This window comes from Lepidochelys kempii, chromosome 25, assembly GCF_965140265.1.
Source record: "Lepidochelys kempii isolate rLepKem1 chromosome 25, rLepKem1.hap2, whole genome shotgun sequence".
Taxonomy (NCBI): domain Eukaryota; kingdom Metazoa; phylum Chordata; order Testudines; family Cheloniidae; genus Lepidochelys; species Lepidochelys kempii.
The window spans coordinates 12370728-12396941 of NC_133280.1; the positions used below are offsets into that span (position 1 = coordinate 12370728).

Here is a 26214-nt window from a genome sequence, read left to right on the forward strand (position 1 = left end):
GTAGGAAAGCATGAATAATCCTGTGTTACGGATGGGGAAACTCAGGCACGGAGAAGGGACAGTGACATGCTCAAGGTCTTTCAGTTGCGGAACTAGGGAAGGAACCCAGGAATCCTGACTCCCATTCCCTGCTGCTCTAATTGATCAAACTCCATTCCAAAGCAGAGAATGGAACCCAGGATTTCTGAGTCCGGGTCCACTGCTCTAACCACTAGATCAGATCACATTCCCCTGTCAGAGCTGGGAAGAGAACTGGCTTTGTGTCACTCATGCTACACCTCTGTGCCTGGCATCTGAAGGAAAAGAAATGTATATGTTTTCACCTGGACTTGCTGATAGCTTCCGGCGCCCCAAGGGCAGAATTCTACTGCACCTTCTCAGTCTGTGATCACAGGGCTGAGGGGGCAGAAACAAGGGACGCTGGTTGGCAGCTTTATCTGGAGAGTCGCAGAAGGGGTTGGTTTCCTGGGGAAACTCCCAATATCCAACTTCCTTTCTTGCCAGTAAACAAACTTCCCAAGGACCCTGGAGCCAGTTCCCGTGCTCAAATAGTGAGCTGGGGTGCATGTACAGAGAGCAGCCTGCTTATTTGCTGCATCTCCGATGGGTGGCTGAAAAAATCCACCCAGCAATTATCCTAAATTATAGCAATAATGGAAATTTGGCTGAGCAGGGAGGAGGCAACAAGAAGCCACTGGGTCCCTCCGGGCTGCGTGGCAGGGAGTTCACATCCGGGCAGGGAATGAAAGGAAAGGAAATGAGGAGGAAATTCTCAAACTGCTTTCAAGGGAAACCCGCCACCGAGGAAAAATCACTGGGGTCAAACTCCTCCCATCTCCCTCCTGCTGTCCCAGTCACACCACAGCCAGACATAAACTCCCAGGGCCTGATGCTCTGTTGTCCTGCACCTGGGTTGTAAAAACATCACGGCAAAGTGGATGGCCAATGCCAGACTGGGAGCATTTAACGTCCGTTTTGCACAGGTGTAAATGACTGCGCAGGGCGGCAGAGGGTCAGATCCACAGACACTGGTTGTGTTTGCCAGACCCTCCCTCCTGGCAGGGATCTGTGCTCAGGTGTCTTGGGATACAGTGAACCACTGATGGAGACAGACAAGACATTCTCCATCTCTACCTACCACTACAGGGCTGTTCCCTCTGGTCCATTCTCCTGGGCTGGGGTGGCTCAGAATACCCCAAGCAATGGAGAGTTCCCAACACTTTCCTGTGGGAGCAGATCCACTTGTTTGGAGTCTATTTTTGTGACATTCACCTGAACTTTCCCTTGGGTCCATTTCATCTCATCACTTTGCCTCTGCCTTCCCACCACATCGTCTGAGGGGCTGGGAACAGGTGCAGAGGCTGGTACTGGCTGACAATGCAGTTAGCCCATGTGTGGAATAATAGCTGCACGATAGCACTTTTCATCTACAGGTCCCAAAGCAAGTCAGTATCCTGAACCTATTTGAAACTGAGGCACAGGGAGGGGATGTGACCTGCCCACAGTCAGTCAGCAGGCCAGTGGTAGAGCTGGGACAAGAACCCAGGTCACCTGTGCCCCTGTCCAGTGCTCTACCCACTAGACCACAATGCTGCTACCAGGCATTGTGCTCTAGTGCAGTGTGAGGCTGAACCAGCCTGGCGAGAGAGTGTTCCAGACCCCAGCAGGGACCGCCTAGCAGTCAGGCCGAAGACCAATGCTTTATGTGCCTCCCATGCTTTTCATCCAGAGGTCTTATATCATTGACCAAAAGTAAGTATTGTTCCCACTTTTCCAAATGGGGAAACTGAGGCACGGAGCAGTTAAGTGACGTGCTCAAGGTTACCCAGAGAGTCAGTGCCAGAATTCAGGGGCCGGGTGCCCGCTCGCGCAGATCCTCAGCTGGTGCAACTCAGTGCAGCTTCATTGAAGTCAGTAGGGCTACGCTGATTTTTTGCAGGCCCCCCATCACCCTAATGTCTGAGCCCTGCCCGAGACCCATGAGCCAGCCACTAATCCACTGTGCAAGAAGCTAGAGGTCCGTCCCTCCCGGAATTACCAGTGTTATCCTGAAGGATCTTTATTCATCTCATCCCAGCACCCCAACTAAGCTTCCCCCCCGACACACTCATTCCCCCCCAAGATAGCCAGCCGCTGAGCGTTACCAGACGGACAAGACTCCTTAGGATGCTGCTCTGGCCTCAGGCCTTTAAACCCAGCCAGGGCTGGGATGCGGAGGGTCTGCCTTGGGAAGGACAGTTCTCAGGGAGGAGGGAAGATGCGTGAGCAAACTGAGGCAGGAACAGGAAGCTGAAGGGGTGGGTTTTAATGGGCTTGGAGATCAGTTGCTGGGGACTCTATATAGAATCATAGAAATGGAAGGGACCTCGGGAGGTCATCTAGTCCAGTCCCCTGCACTCATGGCAGGACTAAGAATTATCTAGACCATCCCTGACAGGTGTTGTCCAACCTGTTCTTAAAAAGCTCCGCTTAACCACAGGAATAAACGGCCTAGGGAGGCAATAATGGGCTGGTATGTAATGAGGGAGACTCACAATCCCACGCACCCATGTTCGTTGCTGCTGGCCGCTAGAGAAGGATGCCATCTGGAAGCGCCATTCGTCTGTTGAGCATAGGGATCTTATGTCCTGTTTTGGCCGGGACAGTCCCTTTTTTTAGCCCTGTCCTGGCCGTCCCAACTTTTTGGGCAAAAGTGAGTGTTTGTCCCATTTGCTCTTGCTGACTTGATCAGTTGGCAAGAGCAAATGGGACAAATGCCACTTCTGTCAAGAAAGAGGGGTGCAAAGGAACATGCAGGGGGCAGAGGGGCAGTGATGCCAGCCCCACATGGCGGGGGGTGGTGGTGGCAGGGCTCGGGTGAGCAGCGACGCCAGCCCCAGCCTTTGGGCTATATGGTCACCCTAGTTGAGTATGAATGTGCCTGTTCCAACAGGGAGTAAGAGGCGTTGGCCGGGACAGTCTAGGCAGCCTTCCCTAACAGGAAAAAGAAAAGGAGGACTTGTGGCACCTTAGAGACTAACCAATTTATTTGAGCATCAGCTTTCGTGAGCTACAGCTCACTTCATCGGATGCTCATGAAAGCTTATGCTCAAATAAATTGGTTAGTCTCTAAGGTGCCACAAGTCCTCCTTTTCTTTTTGCGAATACAGACTAACACGGCTGTTACTCTGTTCCCTAACAGGGGGGATATTGGTACCATCCCATCAGCACAGAGGAACCCCCTTGTGGAACAGGAGCCTGCACTGATTCCTGTCTTGGGGGGACTGACAGCTGCTGAGCAGTCCAAGAGAGGGTGGAGGCTGGGAGAAGATACGGGCAGGCCAGAGACACCAGCAGGGGCTTCCTGGGCAGGGATACGCTGGGCAGGCTGGAGACATTGGTGGGGAAGCCACCAGTAGAGAGACTGGAGGCAATGATGTGACACAGAGCACTCCAGACCACCAGCAGGCACCAGGCCCGTGAGCACAGAGTACATCTGGCTCCTTCCAAAGGTCCCATGGGATTAATCAGCCAGGAAATGGGGCGTTCCCCCTGCCTTCTCACCCCCTGAACAGACTGATCAAGATGAGCTGGGTAGACTGCATTAGACTTCCGTTCCGATAGGGCGGCTCATCAGTGACATGAGTTCGGTAGGTTTCAGCCTCTCTTGCTCTCATAAAACCACTGCACAACTGGAAATGCCTGCTTAGAAGTAACTCCGCACTGTGACAATGGGTGCAGGGGCTACCAGTCAGGGTTCTGGGGTGTTAGTATAGGTGGGGGAACAGGACTGGAATAGCAGGGCTAGGATTGAGGTGCGTGGCAAAGTCGGGGGGGCAGGACTGGAATAGCAGGGCTAGGATTGAGGTGCGTGGCAGAGTCGGGGGGACAGGACTGGAATAGCAGGGCTAGGATTGAGGTGCGTGGCAGAGTCGGGGGGGCAGGACTGGAATAGCAGGGCTAGGATTGAGGTGCGTGGCAGAGTCGCGGGGGCAGGACTGGAATAGCAGGGCTAGGATTGAGGTGCGTGGCAGAGTCGGGGGAACAGGACTGGAATAGCAGGGCTAGGATTGAGGTGCGTGGCAGAGTCGCGGGGACAGGACTGGAATAGCAGGGCTAGGATTGAGGTGCGTGGCAGAGTCGGGGGGACAGGACTGGAATAGCAGGGCTAGGATTGAGGTGCGTGGCAGAGTCGGGGGGGCAGGACTGGAATAGCAGGGCTAGGATTGAGGTGCGTGGCAGAGTCGGGGGGACAGGACTGGAATAGCAGGGCTAGGATTGAGGTGCGTGGCAGAGTCGCGGGGGCAGGACTGGAATAGCAGGGCTAGGATTGAGGTGCGTGGCAGAGTCGGGGGGACAGGACTGGAATAGCAGGGCTAGGATTGAGGTGCGTGGCAGAGTCGCGGGGGCAGGACTGGAATAGCAGGGCTAGGATTGAGGTGCGTGGCAGAGTCGCGGGGGCAGGACTGGAATAGCAGGGCTAGGATTGAGGTGCGTGGCAGAGTCGGGGGGGCAGGACTGGAATAGCAGGGCTAGGATTGAGGTGCGTGGCAGAGTCGGGGGGACAGGACTGGAATAGCAGGGCTAGGATTGAGGTGCGTGGCAGAGTCGCGGGGGCAGGACTGGAATAGCAGGGCTAGGATTGAGGTGCGTGGCAGAGTCGCGGGGGCAGGACTGGAATAGCAGGGCTAGGATTGAGGTGCGTGGCAGAGTCGCGGGGGCAGGACTGGAATAGCAGGGCTAGGATTGAGGTGCGTGGCAGAGTCGGGGGGGCAGGACTGGAATAGCAGGGCTAGGATTGAGGTGCGTGGCAGAGTCGGGGGGACAGGACTGGAATAGCAGGGCTAGGATTGAGGTGCGTGGCAGAGTCGCGGGGGCAGGACTGGAATAGCAGGGCTAGGATTGAGGTGCGTGGCAGAGTCGCGGGGGCAGGACTGGAATAGCAGGGCTAGGATTGAGGTGCGTGGCAGAGTCGCGGGGGCAGGACTGGAATAGCAGGGCTAGGATTGAGGTGCGTGGCAGAGTCGCAGGGGCAGGACTGGAGTAGCAGAGGATGGTGCGGGTCAGGCTGAGGCACATGGGCCACGGGAACTGTCTGTGTGTGGGAGCTCGCCTTGCCATTACCTGGTGCTCCTGTCCTCCAAAGCGCCCTTCGCCAGCACAAAGTTGACTTTACAGAACCAGCCTGTGTAGCGGAGACTGAAGGGCTGTAACGACCGCTTTGACCCCTCTCTGTTGCAGATCCCTTGGAGTCTCACCGGCCGCTAGCCCACGAGTGCCTGGGGGAAGCCCTGCGGGTCCTCCGGCAGGTCATCAACAAGTACCCACTGCTCAACACCTTGGAGACCTTGACAGCCGCAGGAACCCTAATATCCAGGGTCAAAGGTCAGTCCACAGCACCTGTCTCCTGCTGGGTCATGAGCACAGTGCAGGTGCTCGGCAATTCTGCTCACCCTTCACTGCCTCCCTCCCCACTCGCCCCACCCATGCCCAGCAATTGGTGCGGACTCACAGACGCTGACCCTGTTCACAGCCAGCCTGGGCTGGAGGCAGATGGAAGCTGACCCGAAGGAAAGGCTCTTTGGGGCTGGGGTCAGGGCTGCAAGGACTCAGTGGTGAGGCCTCAGCCCAGTCCTTGGTTTGCAGATGTCCTTTGCATCCAAATCACAATCACAATCAGCGCTAGCCTACCCCTTGCTTGCACATGCGGCAGACAAAGGCTGAGGACTGAATGGGCTATGGAGACTGAGCTCCCTTCTGCATCCGGGGGGGTCCTGCGGGGGTCAGGCACACTGGTGGGGAACAGTGTCCAGGAAGCTAGTGTGGCTTCTGCCCAGGGGGGTAGAGACAGTTTTTCAGTCACCAGGGCTGTCGACCCAGCCCCGGCACTAGGGTATCTCTGCCAGAGCAGGCTTGTTCCCTACAGCCTGTTCTCCAGGGCTCGGTGTAGTCCACTTTAAAATGACTCCAGTGAGCAAGCTCTCACAGGGGAGAGGATCCCGCAGTCTGGTTGTTCTCCCTCCCCTCCCCACCAGGAACATTGCTGTGATTTTCAGCCCACGTTCCGCTCGCTTGCTCTCGCCCTAACCCTCTTTATGCCCACGGGTGCAGACCTTCATGGACGGACACAAAAGCCTCTGTGGGTCACTAGCATGAATCGTTCACTGGGCCAAATTCAGCACGTGGCCCCAGTGCAGTCAGTGGAATTACACCAGAGACAAGTATGGCCCTTCGTCTGACACATTGTGCCTGCACCAGGCAGGAGCCAGCTGTCTCAGATCCGCAGGAAGTGTAGCGTGGATTAGCCAAAATCTAGCATTTAATTTCCTGGGATTAGAGAGAGCCCGGCCTGAGGGTGCTGGGTCACAGCTGGGGGAGACCATTCACACCAAAGCTTTTACAAAGCAGCTGCCCTTTCTCCAGACAGGGTGTCAGACAAGCCCAAGTGAATGATGCCAGTGGGAAACCTTCCAACCAACAAACCAGGGCATGGGAGAGGGAGGGCTGCTTTCTGAGCTATAAAACCAGCCCCGGCCTGGCTAACACCCTCAGCCTCACCCTGCCATGACCACATTGCTCTGAGAAACTGACTCGGGGGGAGAGTCTTGTAACATTCATCACTGGGGGTAACAGGGACCTAGGGCCAAACCCAGGCCCTGCTGAAATCAGTGGGAACTTGGACCTTGACTCCAGTGGGAGGTTTAGCCCTTTCACTCATATTTTCCCCTTGGACACCACATGGTGAGAGGTGCTCAGGAGTCAGGCCATGATGTGTTTCCTGGAACTCTCAGTTCCGCTTCAGGGCTGGGACGGGGGTGCAATATTTGTGGTGAGTTCTTGTCTGTTGGAAAGCCACCCCTGGCTCCCCTGCCCCGACTGATATCGGGGTCTGGGTTCCCAGCTCTCTTCCACTGGGACAAAATCACTGCTGGTTGGCCATGAAAGCTGTGTGTGCCGGGGGATGTCCTCGAGGCTGGTGCAGGAGAACCACAGTAATTGGAGATGGACAAGACCTACTAGGTCACCAAGTCTATCCCCCTGCAAAGGCAGGAGACGGGCTCTGATTCTCCTTTCCCTTCCACCACTTTCACATCAGTGTAATCCCATTGATTAAAGAGTGACAGGGGATGGATCACTTGATAATTACCTGTTCTGTTCATTCCCTCTGGGGCACCTGGCATTGGCCACTGTTGGAAGACAGGACACTGGGCTCGATGGACCTTTGGTCTGACCCAGTGTGGCTACTCTTATGTTCTCATGCACTCACTCCAGATTTACACCTGTGAAGCCTAAAAGAGGGGATCAGCCATAGGACTCGATTCTCCACTGCCCTGAGTCTTGTGTCATCATTTACACCTAGCCGAAGCGGGTGTGAAATGTCACCAGGTCAGAATTCTCCACTCATGCACGCTGGCCTCTTACCTCATGCCAGTGTAAATGACATCCGCAGGCAGCGGAGAGCCCCATTCCCACAATGAGCCCACGGTACAACGCTGGGCTCTGCGTCTGAACTTTCCCAGAGACTGGGGATGTTTGGATCCAGAGGTTTCGTACAGACCCCGTCCCAATCAATAATAAACACTGGGTACTCAGAGCTCTGAAGAGGCCTGATTGTCCTCTCTCTTACATTGGTGTGGATCGAGAGCCACGCTGTTGAACTGAATGAAGTTCCTCATGTAAAGCTGGTAGGAGTGTCCGCTCTCTGGGCCAGTTCTTTGTTCTGCGTTTGTACAGCGACCAGCACACTTGGGTCCTGGTCCGTGACTCGGGCTCCAAGGCCCTACAGCAACGGAAATAAAACAATAAGAAGTGAGATCAGAATCAGGCTCCCTGCCTACTCAAAGTGTGGGAGAGGGAGATGATCCAAGGCACAGATTGCAGCCTAGGGCCCAGCCCCTATTTTTATTATTATTTTGAAGCCCCCTGGAATGTCGCTGAGGGTTTGGTGCCTAGCTGCCATTTGTGCCTTTCCAAACCTGACAGGTATTGTTCACGCAGCTAAGGCAATGCATGAATCGGCTATTAAACTGATCTCACATGTTGATCTGAGCCAAGGTGATAGGAGAACAGCAAATTTCTTCTTCAGAGGTGGTTAGAAAAGCGTGCCATTGACTAGGGTGGAAATACACGCCCGGGGTTCTGATGAGTGGGACCCCGGGAAAGCAGTTCCCAGCCGCGCTGTTATTCTTGGCGATTTTGTTTGATAGGCCTGATTTTCAAAAATGGCCTGCAGATTTGTGGGCACTATTGTGCCTTCTCAACTAATGTCTGGTGCAAAGGGCTGGTATTTGGGGGCGTCTCTACACAACTGTGGCTGTGATCCAGGAGAATTTCTAAATACTGAACATCAGTACTGGCTCCTCACTGGCGGTGCAAACTTGTGTCTGTAAAACTGGCGGCCAGGCTGAAAACCATAAGCCCAAGCTGGCCTATTTTCCAGCTCGTAGGAGAGAAACCGTGTGTTCAGATGACATGAGGGGTACTTAGGGCTGACCCAAAGCCCACTGAGGTCACTGAGAGTCTTTGGATCCAGGCCTTAGACTGTCAGGATTTTGGGGCGGGGGCAGTCTGTTTTACAAGGTGCGCAGTGCCTAGCGCAATGGAGCTCAGATTCGTGACGGGGCCTTCTATGTGTGACGGCAATAAAAATCTTAAACCCGAATCACCATTGGCCAGCGCGGCCACTATCTCCCAGGGTCCCTGACGGCACCACAGGGTTTGTGAGACGTGGTTCTGTCGAGCCTGCCCGTGAAAAGGCTTCCGAGAGCTCAGTGTTACAACAGCAGTGGGGGAAGGGACGGCGGGTTTAACCGCACACAGAGCACAACATTTTGCGTCACTGCCCTCATTTCCTGGACACCAAACAGTAACCACAAGGGACGGGAAGTTCCTCCATAGCAGGGTGGAACGAGATCTGCTGATTGGCTTGCTCAGCGATTGCCTGTCAGGGCCTCAGCATGGGCCGGGCTCAGTGGCACGGCAGTCGTGGCAAGCGCTGATGTGAGGTGTGTTTAAAAATGAGGGTTCCTCTGAGCCATGCAGAGAGTTGACCTTGATGAGCGATGAGGTTGTGAGACAGATTCTGGTCTTTTACCCTGGGAGACTTTAGTTTTGCATCAACGTGGCTGTAATATGCAACCTAATCAGAAGGAACATTTCACACCTACTTTGCACCAGGGGTAGGGCAATGGAGAGCTGAGCCCAGGGTGCAGGGAATACAGAATTGGGCCCATTCTCTTTTTACCATTTCATGTTAAAACCTATAGCGATTCTACACTAGATTCATGCAGGAGCAGACCCAGAATGATTCTGCATCTGACCTATTCAGAATCCCTGGACTTAAACTAGATGAGACTAAAATTCTCCTTTTCTTTGGGATCTGCAGGATTCAGAGCTTGGGGTGACGGCTCACGCTGCCGGGGTGACTCCTCCACCTGGCAGCTCTGCAGCAGTACAAGCTGCTCGCTCACAGTCTGGGATTAGAGGGGTTCTTTAATCAGCCTTTTCCATCTCAAAGCAGAAGGCTCTGAAGCCGTAGGGCAGGAAATGCACATCAGTAACACAGATTCATCTTATCTGTTATGGTGGCCCCGGGGTAGCTGGGAGTGATGGGTTGCAACTGACCTTAGGGGAAATACAGACCAAGTATGAGGAAACTTTTGCTAATGTTGAACAGGGAACAACCTCCCAAGGGAAATGGTTAAAGCCCCGTCACTGGGGAAATTAAAACTGGACTGGACAAAGCCCTGGGGAATATTCCATGAGAACAATCCAGAGCTAACCCTCCCTAGGGTGCTGGACCAGATGAAACCTAGGCAAGTCTTTCCCAACTCTAAGAGACATGATTATATGTATTGCAGGGCTTTGCCCCCAGGGTTTCTAGGTCTGTTTCAAAAGCTGCCCTGCTAGTGCCTTAGAAACTTACTGTGGCAATTAGCATAGAGAAGCTGGGTTCATAGAGCCAGACTGTTTTGTTGGTGGCACCTAGGGTACGTCTACTCTGAAAAACACCCCCGCAGCAGCCAGTCTCAGAGCCCGGGTCAACTGTCTTGGGCTCACAGGAGTTGTGCTATGCGGCCAAAGATAGACATTCCTGCTTGGGCTTTTGCCCAGGTTCTGAAATCTGGAGACGGGGGAGGTCTCAGCCCAGGCTCCAGCCCGAGTGGGGATGTCTACACTCCATAGCAGGAGCCTTAGTCCACTGAACTGGGTTCAGAGACTTGCTGCCGCGGGGTTTTTTTGGAGTGTAGACGCGCCCTAGTTACCAAGGACAGAGGTACATGAGAATTGTCTAAGGGGGCAGCCGAGCCTGAGAGCAGAGACTGGATGGGCTGCAAGGCTGCAAGGCTCAGCCCTCTCTCCCTACGTCGGAGCAGGTCTGGGACCACCACCAGTAAATGGCTGCTCAGTAGGTGTCAGTCACAAAAGGGCTTTTGCTTCTCTTTCATTCCCAGGTTTCCACTATGAGTCCAGCAATGAGACGGACAAGCGGGAGTTCGAGAAGGCTCTGGAGACCATCGCAGTCTCCTTCAGTAGCACGTAAGCGAACCTCAGCCATTGGCGGTCTGGAGGACGTGCCCCTCCCCTGCAACCTCGACTGCCCCCCCCCCCCCCCAGACAGAACATGCCGCTCCGCCCTGTCACTTTGCACGCTCACATCTTGACAAGGGGCAGCTTTTACTGGCAATGGTGAAAGACCAAGTTTTGGGTGTGCAACCCCTCCCCCACTCCCTGCAGCGTCACAAGGTCCCTGGTGGACCCTGGCTGGACGTCCTGGTCTGTTCCTTGTATCATTTACATCCATTATACTCACATTGCTATTGAGACCAGGAGGTCTGGTTCAGACAACCACCTGGGCGGGGCTATTAAGATACCTCTGGTCTCCTCCTGCCACCACTTCACCTTCATCTAAACTGTAGGGGCTAAAACATTTGGGGGCTGATCCAATCCCCACTGACGCGAATAGGAAGAGGAGCTGAATCAGGCCCTGGGGCCTGGCCCCTGGCAGACTCCAGGGACCTGCACTCTGAAGTGATATGGAAGGTCCTACTTGCTGCTCTCCTGTTAATAACTCTAACCGTGCTGACCATCCATGTCCTCCTGCCCCTTCTTCCAGCGTGTCTGAATTCCTCATGGGAGAGGTGGACAGCAGCACCCTGCTCTCGATACCTCCCAGCGACCAGAATCAGGTGAGTGACACAAGTTTCGTTCAAGCACATCTGGGTCAGCCTGCTCCTAAGTGGACCGGAGGCGGGATATCGCTGTGGTTTGCTTTTACTTCTGGCACCCCGCCGTTCAGAAGCCCTGAACAGGCCCTGCTCGGCACAGAGAGAAGCAGCTACACACAGTCTCTGCTCAAGAACAAGAAGAGGCAACCAACCCAGAGCCTGGCTGTCCCAGCTTAGCCTAGAGGGCACTGACAGAACTGTGCAGGGAACATCACACAGGCCTTGTCTGCTTGGCCCTGTACCTACTGCCATTCATGCAGACAAGGAGAGATCAAAAGGGCACAGGGTGCTTAGCTAAAGAGGTGACAGGCCCCTGAGAAGGACTTCAGCTAGGTCACTGGATGATCTTGTAGACCAAAGAGTGGAAGACTGAGAATCAGGGCTCTTGGTGTCTATTCTTGGCTCTGCTGCTGATTTGCTGTGTGACCTTGAGCAGGTCACTTAACCACAGATACTTCCATGTCCCCTGAGGGCCTTCATGTACGACCCCAGGGCTGCACTTGGCAGATCAAAAGAGTTTGCTCCTTTTTCTGGGCCTCAGTGAACATAGAGAACCGCCAGGAGCCCCAGGTTTCTATATCCATCTCCTGGCTTCTGAAAAACCCCCGTGGCAGCCTGCTCCCGTCTTCACTCGTTGCACCTACTTCTCACTCTCTAACGAGATCTTTTGCCTCCCCACCCCAACAGTCGATGGAGAACCTCTACGGAGGGATCCCTGGGCAGGGCGCAGACGGCATGCCAGCCGGCATGGAAAAATTTGATTCAGGTGAGTGATGTTTCATCATCTCCAGTGGCTGGGTGCAGAATAAATCCTGCTGAGTGCAGGGAAGTCTGGGCAGCAGGACCAGCGGAGTGGCTCAGAGGACATGACGTTCCCTCTCCATTATCGAGGTTCAGGGAGAAACGTGCAGGTGCAAGTCCCTGGCTTGCAGTGGTGCTGAATGCCAGCGTTCCACAGGATTGCGGGGCGCATGTGACAAGTACATGAGGCTTCCCTGCAGGTGTATTCTTGCCCCCTGGACCCAGCACCAAAGGCAGCACCAAAGCAGTTAAAACTGCATTCTCCATGCCCACCAGACAGCCGAGGGCACAAAGGGGCTGGTAACAAACACTCGCCATGAAATGTGCAGCTCGTGGCATTTCTCTAAGTCTCGGAGCCAGCAGGTGGTGGGCCAGTTCAGGCAGGCAGCGTTCCTGCAAACCGTCCAGCGGGTGCAATGCCCATCCAGCCAACGTCTCCTCCGAGACGAGAGAGCCTCATCATTTTCACTACTGCTGCAATAGCACCCAACGGCCCCAACCGTTCTGTGGGGCGCTGCATGAACACGTAAGAGAGCGTCCCTGCCCCAAAGAGCTTAGAGACCAGACCAGACAACAAAAGTTGGTGTGACAGAGGGAGTGGAGCGAGGCGGGAAAGGGCAGAAGTAATAAGAACCCACTTTTCTATCGGCTGACTACCTGCGCAATTTGCAGGGATCGAGCCAGTTTGCTTATAAATGCTAGAAACGTATCGGTAACCCTTACTATGCCCCCTGCCTAGCCACGATCAGCTGGAAGTTCAATCCCAGCATGGCAGCACAAGTGGACTTTGGAAAGGGGGTTGAAGGAGGGCAGGGTAACGGCTTGACAGGCTCGTTTGGGGAGAGCACTTCACGGGACGGCTCTGGCGAGTGGAAGAAACAGACAAACTGGCGACGGAAGCTGGTGTCATTGGCAGGCAACAGATGTCATGAGACATGAGAGTGGATTAGTAGGGTGTGGCAGGGTCATGAAGGGCTTTAAAGGAAAGCTCAGGAAGTCTGAATCTGATGCCATGGGGGAGGGTGACATGGGGGAAGCCTGCAGTGGCTCAGGAGGTCAGTTCTGCTCCTTGGTTCCAGTTCCCTACCAGTGTGTCTGACCCCCGCAGGATCCCCCCGGATGCCTCTTTGATCCCTGCAGGACTCCTGGAAACCCCAAGACAATTTGGGTGTGTAAGTCAGCGGATGAGAGTGCTTGGCAGTAGCTTAATTGCCTGGCTAATTCTATATCTCCTCCTTCTCTCCCATCTTTCGCCGTGTCCCTCTGTCACAGTCCGTCCGTCTGCAGAAGAGGTGGACATCATGCTCCAGCGGTGTGAGGGCGGCGTGGAAGTTGCTCTCCAGTATGCCAAAAACATCTCCAAGTACATGAAGGACCTCTTCTACTACCTGGAGAAGAGGACCACTCTGGGTGAGTGGCGAGAGGACAGAGTATGCTTCCCAAGATGCTGAATTCCTGAAGGCGGCATCGTAATGGCCACAGTGCTACTCCCAGCTCCCATTCTCGTAGTATTTATTACGGGCTTGAGGTTGAAGGGACCCCTTGATCCAGAAATGGGTTGGGGACCAAGAGAGTCATTTATGGCCTAATGGACCGAGCACAGGCCTGGGAGTCAGGACTTGAATTCCATTCCAGAATTTGCCACTGACTCTGTATGATCTTGGGCAAGTCTCTGCCTCAGTCTGGCCCGCTGTAAAATGATACCTGTCTTCCTGTGTAAAGCACTTTAAGATCTATGGATGAAGTAGATCTATGTGCATGCAAAGAATTACTACCTTGATAGATTTCAGAGTAACAGCCGTGTTAGTCTGTATTCACAAAAAGAAAAGGAGTACTTGTGGCACCTTAGAGACTAACCAATTTATTTGAGCATGAGCTTTCGTTAGCTCACGAATTGGTTAGTCTCTAAGGTGCCACAAGTACTCCTTTTCTTTTTACCTTGATAGAAAAAGGCAAAGGGTTTTTTTTGATTGTGTGTGTGTGTGATGAAACACAAAATCAGCAGGGCAAGGCCTTCTAAGTCCATCTTCACTTCCTTCCTTTCCCTTGCAGAGATGGAATTTGCCAAAGGACTGCAGAAGATGGTGAACAGCTGTAAGCAAACGATCACTCAGGAGGTAGGTCAGAGCTCCGATGTAAGCACACCCCTTGTGTCGGGTTCCTGCATACGTCTGGGCCTTACTTACACCAGAAGCAAGCACTGGAAACCTCCCTGCTCATGAGAGAAACACTGCACTTTCAGAGCCTCACCGGTTCAGCTAAGCCCTTCTAGGGTGTAATTTTTCAGAAGCACGCTGCACTGCCTAACTTGGCTCCGACTGCAGTCAGGGGAGCACGGAATTCAAAGGCCAGTGCTAAGCACTTCTGAAAATCTCACCCCTAAATTTCTAGGTATGGCACTTCATTTTTGAGACTCCCTGCTCCCTCGTGGCAAATCCAGGGGCCCAATTCCCTCCCCCCCGGTCCAAGTAACGACCATTCACTTCAACTTGAACCCAGGCTCTGGGTCCCATAACAATAGGACCTGTTTGGGTGAGAGTGAGCTATCTATCAGCCAGGCTAGAAGGAATCCCAGGAGGAAGCGGTTATGGCATAAAGTCATATCGCAGAGTTTTACAGGCACTCTGGTTTGAGAGCTGCTGGGGATGAGGTTACGCACTTCAAGCTCAACAGAACCTCTGACATTTCCCCTTCTTCCCCTTTGCACCGTGCTGACAGTACACAATTCATCTATATGTAAAAGCTAGCTCTGGGCCTTTGCCGGCAGCACACAGACAGTCTGGGCCTCTCACTCTCCTCCACCCCCTGCCCCGCGGCTAGGACCATTTCTCTGCCATGTGCTCGCTGTGGCAGTTGACTCTCTCTGGGGGGTGTTGTAATTTTCCAGCCACACATGCCGTTCCTGTCTATCTACTCGCTGGCTCTGGAGCAGGATATGGAGTACGGCGCCACAGTCGTGCAAACGGCTGCCACCTTGCAGAACCATACCTTCCTGCAGGTAGGAGAGATGCCCACACTCACAGCTGCACGGGATGCTTTGGTGCAAATCGCTGGAGAGATCCCCTGCATTTGTTTTCCCTGTTTGCTGTTTGATCTGCAGGGAACACCTGATGCCCCTGAGTTCCTGGCTTTGAAACAGGAAGTGCCCTCTCCTACTGGAAAGGGCACCTAAGAGTAACCCCTTCCCACTAGGGACTTTGCAGTGGTAGAAGTGCTGTCCTGTCGCTGTCTTTATACCACAGGGTTTCTCTTTCAGGCACAGATCTTCAGAGTTCCCTTTCACTCAACTAAGACAGGGGTTGGGTTTGATATTTACCGGCATCCCCTGTTACTGCTCCAAACTGGAGATGCACCAGAATCATGTATCCAAACTCCTGGGCTTTGGGATGTTTGGATAAAAGGTCTCACAACCATCCCTAAGTTCAGCTAAACCAAACAATTCATTTTCACCATTCTCCAGCTCGGCTTAGGCCTCTTCAGGGTCTGTGTATTGTTCCCGGCATGGACAAAGTTACACGCGTGAGTCACTAGCAGAAAGCTGCTAGGTCCGGTCTGCGTGCCCAGGACAGTAGGGTAATGCATGGTTCTTTCACCGCCAGAGAGCTCCGTTTGCTTATATCAGCCTAAAGTGAAAATGAACAGGACACCATCCACCTAATTTTGAGGTGTTTGTCCACAACACAGAATCGCCCTTAGTTCAGCATCATCAGTGATAACAACTCTTCTATAGCACTTCTCATTTGTAGATCACAAAGCCCCTTACAAAGGAAAGTATGTATCAGCACCCCCACTTTACAGATGGGGAAACTGAGGCACATGACACCCTAATATAACAGAGCAAGCCAGGGATAGAACACACATCTCTTGGTGCTGTAGCCCAGTGACTCAGCCTTTGCAACACACAGCAAAGTCTGCTTACTAGAACAGGACCGGGGTAGGCAGGGCAGGCCAGGAATGAGACAAGTGACCTGGCAGAGCTGTGTGGAGCTGCCCGTGCTATGGCGGGTGCTGTCTGGTGCTGGCAAGCCCTTGGGTTTATGAGCACTGCAATCCACTGTAAAGGAAACTGGTGCATTTGGAGGACCCGAGCAGGGCAGAGCATATCTAGGCACAGGTCAAAAAGGCCTCTGAGCTGTTCTGCCCCTGACTCCGCCCCCTACTGGCCTCAACTATAAACCATTCTGTTCCCCCCCCACCCCCCTCCATTCCAGCCACTAGGAATGAGACGCCTTGAACATGAAAAGCGAAGGAAGGAGATTAAGGAGCAGTGGCACCGGGCCCAGAGGAAGCTGGTAGGTAACAAATAGCTGCAGCGTGCCATAGGGTTGTGCCGTGATTGTATCCTGGCTGTGACAGCCCCCCCCCCATCTTGTCACTCATATTGTCAGATTCTTTGCCCCTCTTCGTGCCGGCATTAGAAACAAGCACGCACGGGACTGGTCTATGATTTGCCTCTTCAGTGAGCCTGATGGACAAGCAATGTGAGAAATGTGCATCCAAGGGACTGTAACACTTCTTCTGCCCCCCCACCCTCCCATCATCCCCACCATCCCAGTGCTCCCAGGGGGCAGGAAAGCAGCTCTCCCATTGAAAGGAGCTTTGCTCTTCCAACCCCCCTGTCAGTTTCACTATAAGAGCCCAGAACTGTTTCCTTATTATTTATCCTGCGGGAGTGCCTGGGGCCCTAGTTCTAGATCTGATCCCTACCGTGCTAGGCGCTGTACATATGCATAACAAAGAGCCAGCCTCTGCCCCAAAGAGTTTACAGTCTAAGTTTCCTCCCCTCCATGCTCATTTCCTAGCCATATGTGTGCAGAGTTGGTTAGTACTCAGCTTCATCCCGTAATTCTGCAGTGGAGAATCTTTCAGGCCAGTGAGGAGAGAACCCTGGGGCTAGGGAGGGGGAGGATAACATTTTCCTTGGACAGACAGACTTTTCCCTAGACCAGTTACCTTGGATCAAGGTCCCAATTTTTTGTCCGGCAGCAAGAGGCTGAGACCAACCTGCGCAAGGCCAAGCAGATATACATGCAGCGCTGTGAAGAACACGAGAAGGCCAAGTATATGACAGTGAAGGCCGAAGAGGAACAGCAGAACACCAGCAGCAACACCACCAACAAGACCCTGGACAAGAAGAGGCGGCTGGAGGAGGAGGCCAGGAATAAGGTGAGGGTCAGGGAGATGCTAGGAGAACATCACTGTTTGGGATGTTGAGTGGGCAGGGAGCCCTCTCCACAACATCGGAGCCTTTCGTGTCCCAAACGCCGTACATCTCCAAACCATCCTTTCAGCCGGAAGCACATCCCAGACTCCCAGTGTTTCTGCTCCGTACCTGACCAGAGGGACTGGTGCTGAATCACTCACTAGCAGGGCCTCTGGTAGACCCCAACCCCCTGCACCCGCCCAGGACCACCTGGGTCTCTCACCAGGCTGAACAGCAGGGCCACTGAACCAATCCGCTATCACCTTCCAATGGTAACGAGGTGTTTTAGTTCACTGGCTCCAATTTTGCTGGGAATTCGCTGCCCCTGACAGCCACTGAAATTAGTTCGGCGGGACTTGACATGGATGCTGTATCCAGTTCTGGTGTCCACAATTCCAGAAGGATGTTGATAAATTGGAGAGGGTTCAGAGAAGGGTTGTGAGATTGATTAAAGGATTAGAAAACCTGCCTTATAGAGACATACTCCAGGAGCTCAGTCTATTTAGCTTAACAAAGCGAAGGTTAAGGGGTGATTTGGTTACAGTCGACATATACCTACATGGGGAACAAATATTTTGTAAGGGGCTCTTCAATCTAGCAGAGAAGGAATAACATCATTCAATGGCTGGAAGTTGAAGCTAGACAAATTCAGACTGCAGATAAGGGGTAAATTTTTAACAGTGAGGATAATTAAGCATTGGAACAACTTACCAAGGGTTGTGATGGATTCTCCATCACTGAGAATTTTTAAATCAAGACAGAATGTTTTTCTAAAAGATCTGCTCTAGGGATTATCTTGGGGGGAAAGCTATGACTTGGTGTTACACAGGAAATCAGCCTAGATGATCACAATGGTCTGGCTTTGGAACCCATGAATCCTAGCAGACAAGTGTCTGCATTGAAAGAACTTCCCCAGCTGGTCTTGTTGGCAGCTGTCCCAGCATAGAAACCAAGGATGAGTGCAGGAGTGCCTGGGGAACAGCCGGGGGTGCTTGCCCCAGCATTGCCCTGGCTGCTGCACTTGGTATGTGACTCAAGGACTTCATTCTCCAGGGCAGTCAGTGCTAAATGCTCATCGGAACTGCCTGGGCAGGAGGGACTGTAGGGTAAGTGCCACCCAAGGGGCAAAGGAGGGTTTGTCTTCCTTCCCTGCCCTCCCGCCGCTGGGCAGTTAGCACCTCACACTTTCTCGGGTGCTTTCAGGCAGAGGAGTCAATGGCCACATACCGGACCTGCATCGCAGATGCCAACACACAGAAGCAGGAGCTGGAGGACACCAAGGTGAACGTCCTGCGGCAGATCCACGAGGTGATCAAGCAGAGCGACCAGGTCATGAAATCGGTGAGTAGGGCTCGCTCGCTTGAGGCAGCCGTCTGAGCGGTAGGACCGTACTCAGCCTCTTCTGCACACATTGCTGTGAGAAGCCCAGATCTCGCTGTGTTATGCCAAAAGCAACTACGCTCCCCCTTGGGCTGGCTGCTCCTCTCTCTGTAGAAGAGAGGGTGAGGAGGAGCAGACCTGAGATAAAGTTCTTTCCAATCCCGCTGCCAAGACTTAAAGCTAGAGGTAACTCAGGGACCTCTGCCTAGCACAGTGTCCCAGGGTCCCGGCGGCATGTCTTACACGGAACTCTGACTCTCTGGCACTAGCATGCGGAGTCTCAAAGGGCTGCTTCCGCGTGGTTTGTGCGGGGTCACACATACCCCTGCACCCCGCTCTGAGTCTCTCTCTCTATTTCAGGCCACAATCTCCTTCTACCAGATCATGCACATACAGACAGCGCCCCAGCCCGTCCACTTCCAGACCTTGTGCGAGAGCAGCAAGCTGTATGACCCCGGACAGCAGTACGCCTCCCACGTCAAGCAGATGCAGCGGGGAGACGAACCCGAGACCCAGTACGACTTTGAACCCTACGTGTCGCAGAACGCCTGGTAGGGAGGGCCCCCTTTCACTCTGCTGCCTGTGACCCTCCCTCTTGGAGAGGGGCTATGAGCTACTCTCAATGCCAGTGCTCCTGCATCATGCCGTACAGCGCTTCCTGCTGGGAGAGGCTAGCCTGGGACAATCTGGGAGTCCCCCACACAGCTAGCACTCCTGCCCTGCTTCCTTCAGCATCTCCTGCTGGGACAGGCTAGAGAGGATTGCAGAGCTCCCAATAGCCAGGGCTTCCCCGCTCCCCGCAGCAGTGTCACCTGCTGGAGTGTCCCACCCCCTCCCCAAAGGTGCGGTGCGGGCTGGCAAGGAAGGTGCTGACTGGTGAGGCAGGCTGTTGGATACGTAGGATACCAGGGTGGTGCGGTCCCAGAGTGGGTGACTGCAGCGGCAGGCGAGTTGTCACTGAACATCCCCTTCCTCTCCACCCAATTGAATGATCCCTTTCACCTTCCTTCTGGCCATCAGGTCCCCCTGCATCCGGCCACGGAAAGGCAGCTTTAATGCCAGTGACTTCAGTTGTGCCGACGGGGCTGCACCCTCCAAGGACGGAGGCGTCTCGGAGGGAGGGGCAGCGGCGAGGGAGCAGCAAAGTGGGACCGTGAACGTGGAACGGAGAGGTGAGCTCCTGGAGAGCAGTGCCTGGGGGTGCAGGTCAGACACCGTGTCCTCTGATGAAGAGCTGCCCCCCCCCACTTTATTCTCTAGCAATATGGTCTGGGGCAGAGTGAGTTCTTCCGTCTGCAGAGAACAATTCCTCTGTGAGAGCCCATCCGTGTGTGGGGCAGAGGAATGGAATCAGGGATCCAAAGTGAACATCATTTACTAAGCAGACCCTTGGTCCATCCAGCCTGGTATCCCTCCAGCTACCCCTCCCAAACAGACCCCTGGTCCACCGCCTCTAGGGTCTCCATCAGCCCCTGCCAACCATCTAGTCCCATAACCTGTCTCCAACTGCAGCCCATGCCGGATGCATTAGAGAAAGGGCTCTGGATGCACATGATTCTTTCGATACTATTAGGTGGCAATTGTTCTTCCTGACCCCAACCACTCATAAACTGGTGCCCTGAAGCACCGAGAGCACTCGTGCTTCTATCTTTGCCAGCATACTTGGCTAAGTCCTTTAAGGTTTAAGAATTGTATTAAGATGATGTTAAAATAAAAAGAAAATGGTACAGAGTTTAAGCGTAGAAGTTTCTGGTTATCAGGGAACAACGTACAGATTATCAAGCGGTGCGAAGTTTGGTTTAGGATCGGATGGCATAAAGAATACATATACTAAATACAATGGCAGCTACAGCTTCTTATCAGGCCGGGGAGATCAAAGCCATTGAGGGTGTTTAACAAAGAGACTTTTGCTGTCCTTCAGATCCCTCCTCACTATAATTTTCCCTCCCTGTCCTACTATAGGGCCCTGTAAATGGTGCGCTACTGCCCCACAGTGCTGCCTAGTGGTCAGGTGCTTGTTTCCGGCTCTCCCCTCCTGCCCTGGGGGGAGTGAGGGCTGGGCCTTTGAATAATCAGGGTCCTTCCCGTAGGCCTCTCGGAGATGCTGTCTGCTAGATACGGGTAGGAGAGCCCGGGCTCATCCTTTCCACCGATTTCCAGTCCAGGGCTCAACGATGGGTGGCTACACTAGGCTTTCCCTGGACCTCTTCCTACCCCAGCCCCTGCTGACTACACCAGCAGTCAGAGTCTCTGTCCTGTACCCCCAGTCACTGCTCTCTATCGCAGGTTCTCCTCTGGTCGGTGTAATGAGGCCTCCAGAAAGGTGCCCTGGGGCAATACTTCAACTCTCAGAGCCGCCATCTGCCCCCCTCCATTGCCGGCCCCCTTCAGAGCTGCTCTTCTCCCCTTTTGAAGCCATGCCTTGCACGAGTGGCGTGCCTGGCTGGGGCAGCCTGGGCCCAGAGCAACGCCTTAACTCCTTGCTCTCCAGTGTGGGGTTTGCTAACCCCATCCCAGGCCCAATCCTGCTAGGTGCTGATTGCTCTCAATTGCCATAATGCTGATGGAAGATGAAGGGGCTCATTATTCTCTAATTTCCTACCCAGATGAGCCTCCTCTCAGAGTCCATCCATGCTGATGCTGCTTCTAATGCCCATTGCTTGGAAGTGGGTCCACTGCAGATTCCCCTCTCCCTGCACCCTGGTGCTGAGACTGCCCTCTTGCCCTCTGCAACACTCACCCCTGGTCCCAACGCGCCTGCAAGCAAGAAACGGAGCAGGGGCAGTTGGATTTTCTGCAGCCTGAGAGCCCACCAGTGTCAAGGCTGTTCTAAATTAAACTATGTTGCTCACATGTACCCAGCAAGCAGCAGCTCACGTGTCAAGTGGTTCTTTCTGCAGGTGGGAGAGGACACCAGGTCCATAAGTCTTGGCCAACGTCCATCATTGAAACAGAGGGCAGCCTGGATTCAGCCTCAGGTAGAGTAACCTGGCCCATGGGGAGCAGTGTAATACAGGGCTGGCTGCTTCTTTCTCCTGTGCTACTCCAGTCTACATCTCCTAATGGGACCAGTCTGGGGGCAGAGCATGAGAGCTAAGATGAGATTTGTGTCTTAATTTTTCTAGTTTAAAATAAGTCTATATACTGCAGATTACTACTTTGGTCCCAGCCTCTGACGGTAGATGGCTCAGTAGAATGACAAGAGAACTGGAATGTCACCGCTACGTCAGTTCCTCCCAGCAGGAGGCACTGTACAGGACAGGCTGGGAGTGCTAGCTCTGGGGAAAATTCACAGCTACTCTGGAGCCATTGTCTCCTAGTAGGCGCGGGACTTGGCTGTGGGCCACACACACATTCATAAGAGAAACTGTTTAGCCTCTAATCGTGCTCCGTATTGTGGGTTGTGTTTTGGTAGGTACATTTAGCCAGAAGTTCCAGCGGATGTCTTCCAATGGCACCATGTCCTCTAATGAAGAGCTGGATGAGAAGGATGAGAATGCGGCTTCATTTGAACAGAGTACGTGATGGGGAAGGGTTCCACCATTCCTGTGGCTCAGTACCCAGGCACCTTGACAACATTAAGCAGATAGTGACTTACCTTGACTAAAAGATTGACCGAGGACAAGATTAAGATGGTGTTTGCTTCAACGGGCCAAATTCATCCCTGGGGTAACTTTGCTGAATTCAGCAAAGTTATCTTGGAATGAGTTGGTTCAGATGCCGGAACTGCCATAATCTGAATGCTACTGACTGAGGCAAAAACGAGGGGCCAGGTTCTAATCCCCATGACACTGGAGCAATTATGGAATAACTGGAGTCCAGGGAGCGCCATTAGTCTAACTGACAGCAGATTGGGGCTGACATTGTCCCACGAGAAACTGTAAACCTTGATATTCCCCAAAAAATGAGATTGAGAGCTGAATTTTACCACATATCCCCAGTATGTGGAAATCTCTCCACCACTGCCATGGATTTCTTAGCACTTTAACTAACATTCTGAAGGTGACTAGAAGAGTTCCATTTGGCAGGGAGGAAATCAACTATTACTGACTATTGAGCCAGTCAGGTCACTGAGATTTGCATATGCAATCTGATTGGTTAACTTAATACTAGACCTGTCACTACTGTAGACCTTGGAAGGAAAATAACGGAAACACATTGATTTGTCGCATGACTACTTTCAGCCAATCACTGAGCTAGGATTTCCTTGTATGTAACAATCGAAGTCACTTGGACTCTTCGTACATTTGCTAGAGTCTTCCAGTTGATAGGGAAAGAAGTTGACTGGTAGCTGGTGACTAAGTGCTTGCTGTCATGGTGCTTTCAGAACTGTGATCTGGGCTGTGTCTGACCAAGGCTTGCTGCACGTTTTCCAGACTCTCTAACTCAGCGCTGGGGGCTTTGGATCTCTATGGCTGGTTATCTCACACAAAAACAGGAAAAGGAAGAAACGTTCCCCAAAAATGTCAGCTCCAAGCAAGTTATGTGAGGATTGAATTCAGCTTGGCAGGAGAAGGGGCTGCTGGCGGAAAGTCTCCCATGGCCCCCGCATTATGTGCTTTCGTATTACTTCTGGAGACTTTGGCCAAGCTTCCCTAGAGATTAGCTCGCAGTTTGTGCTGCTGGGCGTTAAATCAGTGGAGGATCAGCTAGAAACCAAACTGGCAGTGTTTTCTTCTCATCTCCGAAAACAGGAGAGCACAGAAGAGATGGGTGAGGACTGCCTAGACAGCGCATGGTGACACCACAGTTCTCCATATGTCTCCAGGGCCATGAAATCCCTATGGATGATCATGGGCTTAGAAAGAAGGTGGGAACAGGTTTATTTGACCCAGGTTACTTAGAGGAGTTGACTCTAAAGCTTAGGCTGTAGGATATCTGAGACATGACTGGAGTATGGACATGGCCAGTTGATTGACTGGTCTGTTGGAAGTGCTCCTGGGCTCCGATATCCTCTATGCCAGCTCCTCTGAGTCACATGGATTTTGGATGGATTTATTCTTGGTTTGCCTCTAGGCATCAATGGGATAGCCCCTGAAATGACGGCTCCGACGGGCCCATTCCGAAACGTGGGTTTATCCAAGGCTGCCCAGACCCATCGGCTGAGAAAACTTCGCACCCCTTCGAAATGCCGGGAATGCAACAGCTACGTTTACTTCCAGGGAGCGGAGTGCGAGGAGGTAGGGAGAGACGGGAAGCAGGCCTGGGGGAAGGGAGGGGTAGATGAAGTAGAAGCCTGGAGAGGTACCCAGCAGCACTGATGTGAACTGGGAACCAAGTGAGCTCAGCTGAACCTGCAGGTGTTTTGGGTGACAGCATCTAACTTCTCACATATCTTTGTTCCACGAGAGTCTCAGCTGCTGGACTGTCTTTCTGCAGCTTCATATAAGGGTGGGAGCAAATATGCACCTGCAACGTAAGTCCTGTTATGCATAGGCACCAACTTCTCCTGGCGCCGGTGGGTGCTCGACCCCCACCGCCCGCCGCTTCCTGTCCCTGCCCTGCCCCCATTCCAACCCCTTCCCCAAAGTCTCCACCCCAACTCTGCCCCTATTGGACTCCTTCCCCAAATCCCTGCCCCGGCCCCACCTCCTCCCCTGAGTGTTCCAACTTCCCACTCCTCCCGCCTCCCTCCCACAGCTTGTTATGCCGCAAAACAGCTGTTTTGTGGCGGGAAGCACTGGGAGGAGAAGCGGGGATGTGGCATGCTCAGGGGAGGAGGCGGAGGTGAGCTGGGATGGGGAGCTTGGTTGCCGGTGGGTGCAGAGCACCCACCAATTTTTCCCTATGTGTGCTCCAGCCCCGGAGCACCCATGGAGTTGGCACCAATGCTGGTATGCTGAGACACACTGGTGGATCACACACCTCTTTGAGATTGGATGTGAACACACTCTTCAATTAACATAACTGGCAGGAGGAGTTAATCAGCAGTGTCCTCCCTTCTCCCCATCCCTCAGACAAAAGGGGGTTGTGAACCCACCGGAGAGCTTGGACTGAGTGGGCAGAGAGATTTAGCTGAGTGTTTGTGTTTGGTGTGTGTGCTTGGGGGGCGGGGGGGAGAAGGCAGGACACACAAAACAGGGAGAGAGGCAGAGGCAAACAGCAAGAAAGCCATGCAGTAGCCTGGGAGCATAAAGTGACCATGGGAAAAGCTAGAGCTGGAGCTTTTGGGTCTGGTGTTGGCCAAAGAGGCATAGGGCTGCAAGCTGAGAATCTGTCCTTTTGTTCACGGTGCCGCCTGCACTCGGAGAAGCAGGACTTTGCACACTCCTTGTCATTAAACAAGATGGCATCACAGAAATACAAGACTCCATCAGTTTCTGCTTCCAACTGGAACACCCCCAGGGCCCTGACCTTTGACGAGCCACTCAGGTCAAAAAGGGGGTACAATCCCTTAAATCTCTGACCCCGATGTACTGATGTACAAGAGGCCTTAACTGCAGGTGCAAGATGAATCTGCAAAAACGGAGGCCCAGGGACAGCCCAGTTGGAAATCTCTCTCTCAGTGTGTTCCATAGGGCAGCTGCTTCCTTGGCCTGCTGCTCGGTGGGCTGGGGAAGTCCCTGCCTATCTCCTCTCCCTTTGCGTTTGGAAGAGATCGTTTTCTTTGTTTTTTGGGACATGTTCAGGCTACGGAATGGCTTCGGGTCCATCCCAACAGACAGGCAATCTCCCACCCACCCGGCTGTTGGAGCGCTGCTCCTCTCAGCACAGCTCTTACGCACTTCTTCTGGCATGCAGTGAATCTGCTCTGATTGGCACTCTGATGTCTCCCAGGCAGGAGACATGGTACAATACGGTAGCTGCCCCTGTGAGTTGAAGCTTTATTCACCATAGAGCTCTCTCTCTCTCTCTGTCTCTCCCACCAACCATCTTCCTGTCGGTTCCAGTGCTATTTAGCCTGCCACAAAAAATGTCTGGAGACCCTGGCCATCCAGTGCGGCCACAAGAAACTCCAAGGGAAGCTGCAGCTCTTTGGCCGGGATTTCACACAGACATCCCAGAACAGCTCGGACGGCATCCCCTTCATTATCAAGAAGTGCATCTGTGAGATCGAGAAGCGGGCTCTGAAAACCAAGGTGAGGCACCCTCTTTCTGACCTCCGCCCCAATCGTGCCAGGCTCCCTGCAGTGGCTGACTGCCCTTGTAATCCGGACAAGGAATGGCTCGTTTGCTCATGAGCTCCAGCTCCTTTCCCAGGGCCTGTATCCCGCCGTGAAAACATCAGACTGCTTCTAGAGAGGTCTAGAGAGCTGGGAGCCAGGAACTAGAGTCAGTAGCAGAGCCAAGATTATCTGTAACCTTGGGTAAGACACCTCCTGGTTCACAGATGGGGAAACTGAGGCATCAAATAGCAGCACTTGGGTTTAACAGCTGTTATATAACTAACTACGAATAACATAAGATCAGTCATACTGGGTCACACCAGTGGTCCACCTAGCCGAGTGTCCTGTCTTCTGACAGTGGCCAATGCCAGGTGCTTTAGAGGGAATGAGCAAAACAGGCAATCATTGAATGATCCATCTCCTGTCGTCCACTCCCAGCTTCTGGCAGTCAGAGGCTAGGGCCACCCAGAACGTGGCGGCAGCGTCCCAGGCTCATCAATAGCTATTAGCCAAGATG

The 26214-nt window shown here is 53.3% G+C and overlaps 1 protein-coding gene across 3 annotated transcripts in view; it reads left to right on the top strand.

The window, feature by feature from the left end:
* Positions 1-26214, top strand: part of ARHGAP45 (Rho GTPase activating protein 45) — a 46000-nt gene that overhangs the window by 10665 nt on the left and 9121 nt on the right. For all 3 annotated transcript variants that reach the window (XM_073324317.1, XM_073324316.1, XM_073324319.1), the window contains exons 3-18: positions 5221-5364; positions 10434-10518; positions 11096-11168; positions 11895-11973; positions 13281-13418; positions 14061-14125; positions 14896-15006; positions 16220-16300; positions 16995-17174; positions 18415-18552; positions 18952-19142; positions 19612-19763; positions 21492-21569; positions 22007-22108; positions 23608-23771; positions 25482-25670. In XM_073324317.1, coding sequence (XP_073180418.1) covers positions 5221-5364; positions 10434-10518; positions 11096-11168; positions 11895-11973; positions 13281-13418; positions 14061-14125; positions 14896-15006; positions 16220-16300; positions 16995-17174; positions 18415-18552; positions 18952-19142; positions 19612-19763; positions 21492-21569; positions 22007-22108; positions 23608-23771; positions 25482-25670 — 1970 coding nt within the window. The remainder of the gene's footprint in view (positions 1-5220; positions 5365-10433; positions 10519-11095; positions 11169-11894; positions 11974-13280; positions 13419-14060; positions 14126-14895; positions 15007-16219; positions 16301-16994; positions 17175-18414; positions 18553-18951; positions 19143-19611; positions 19764-21491; positions 21570-22006; positions 22109-23607; positions 23772-25481; positions 25671-26214) is intronic.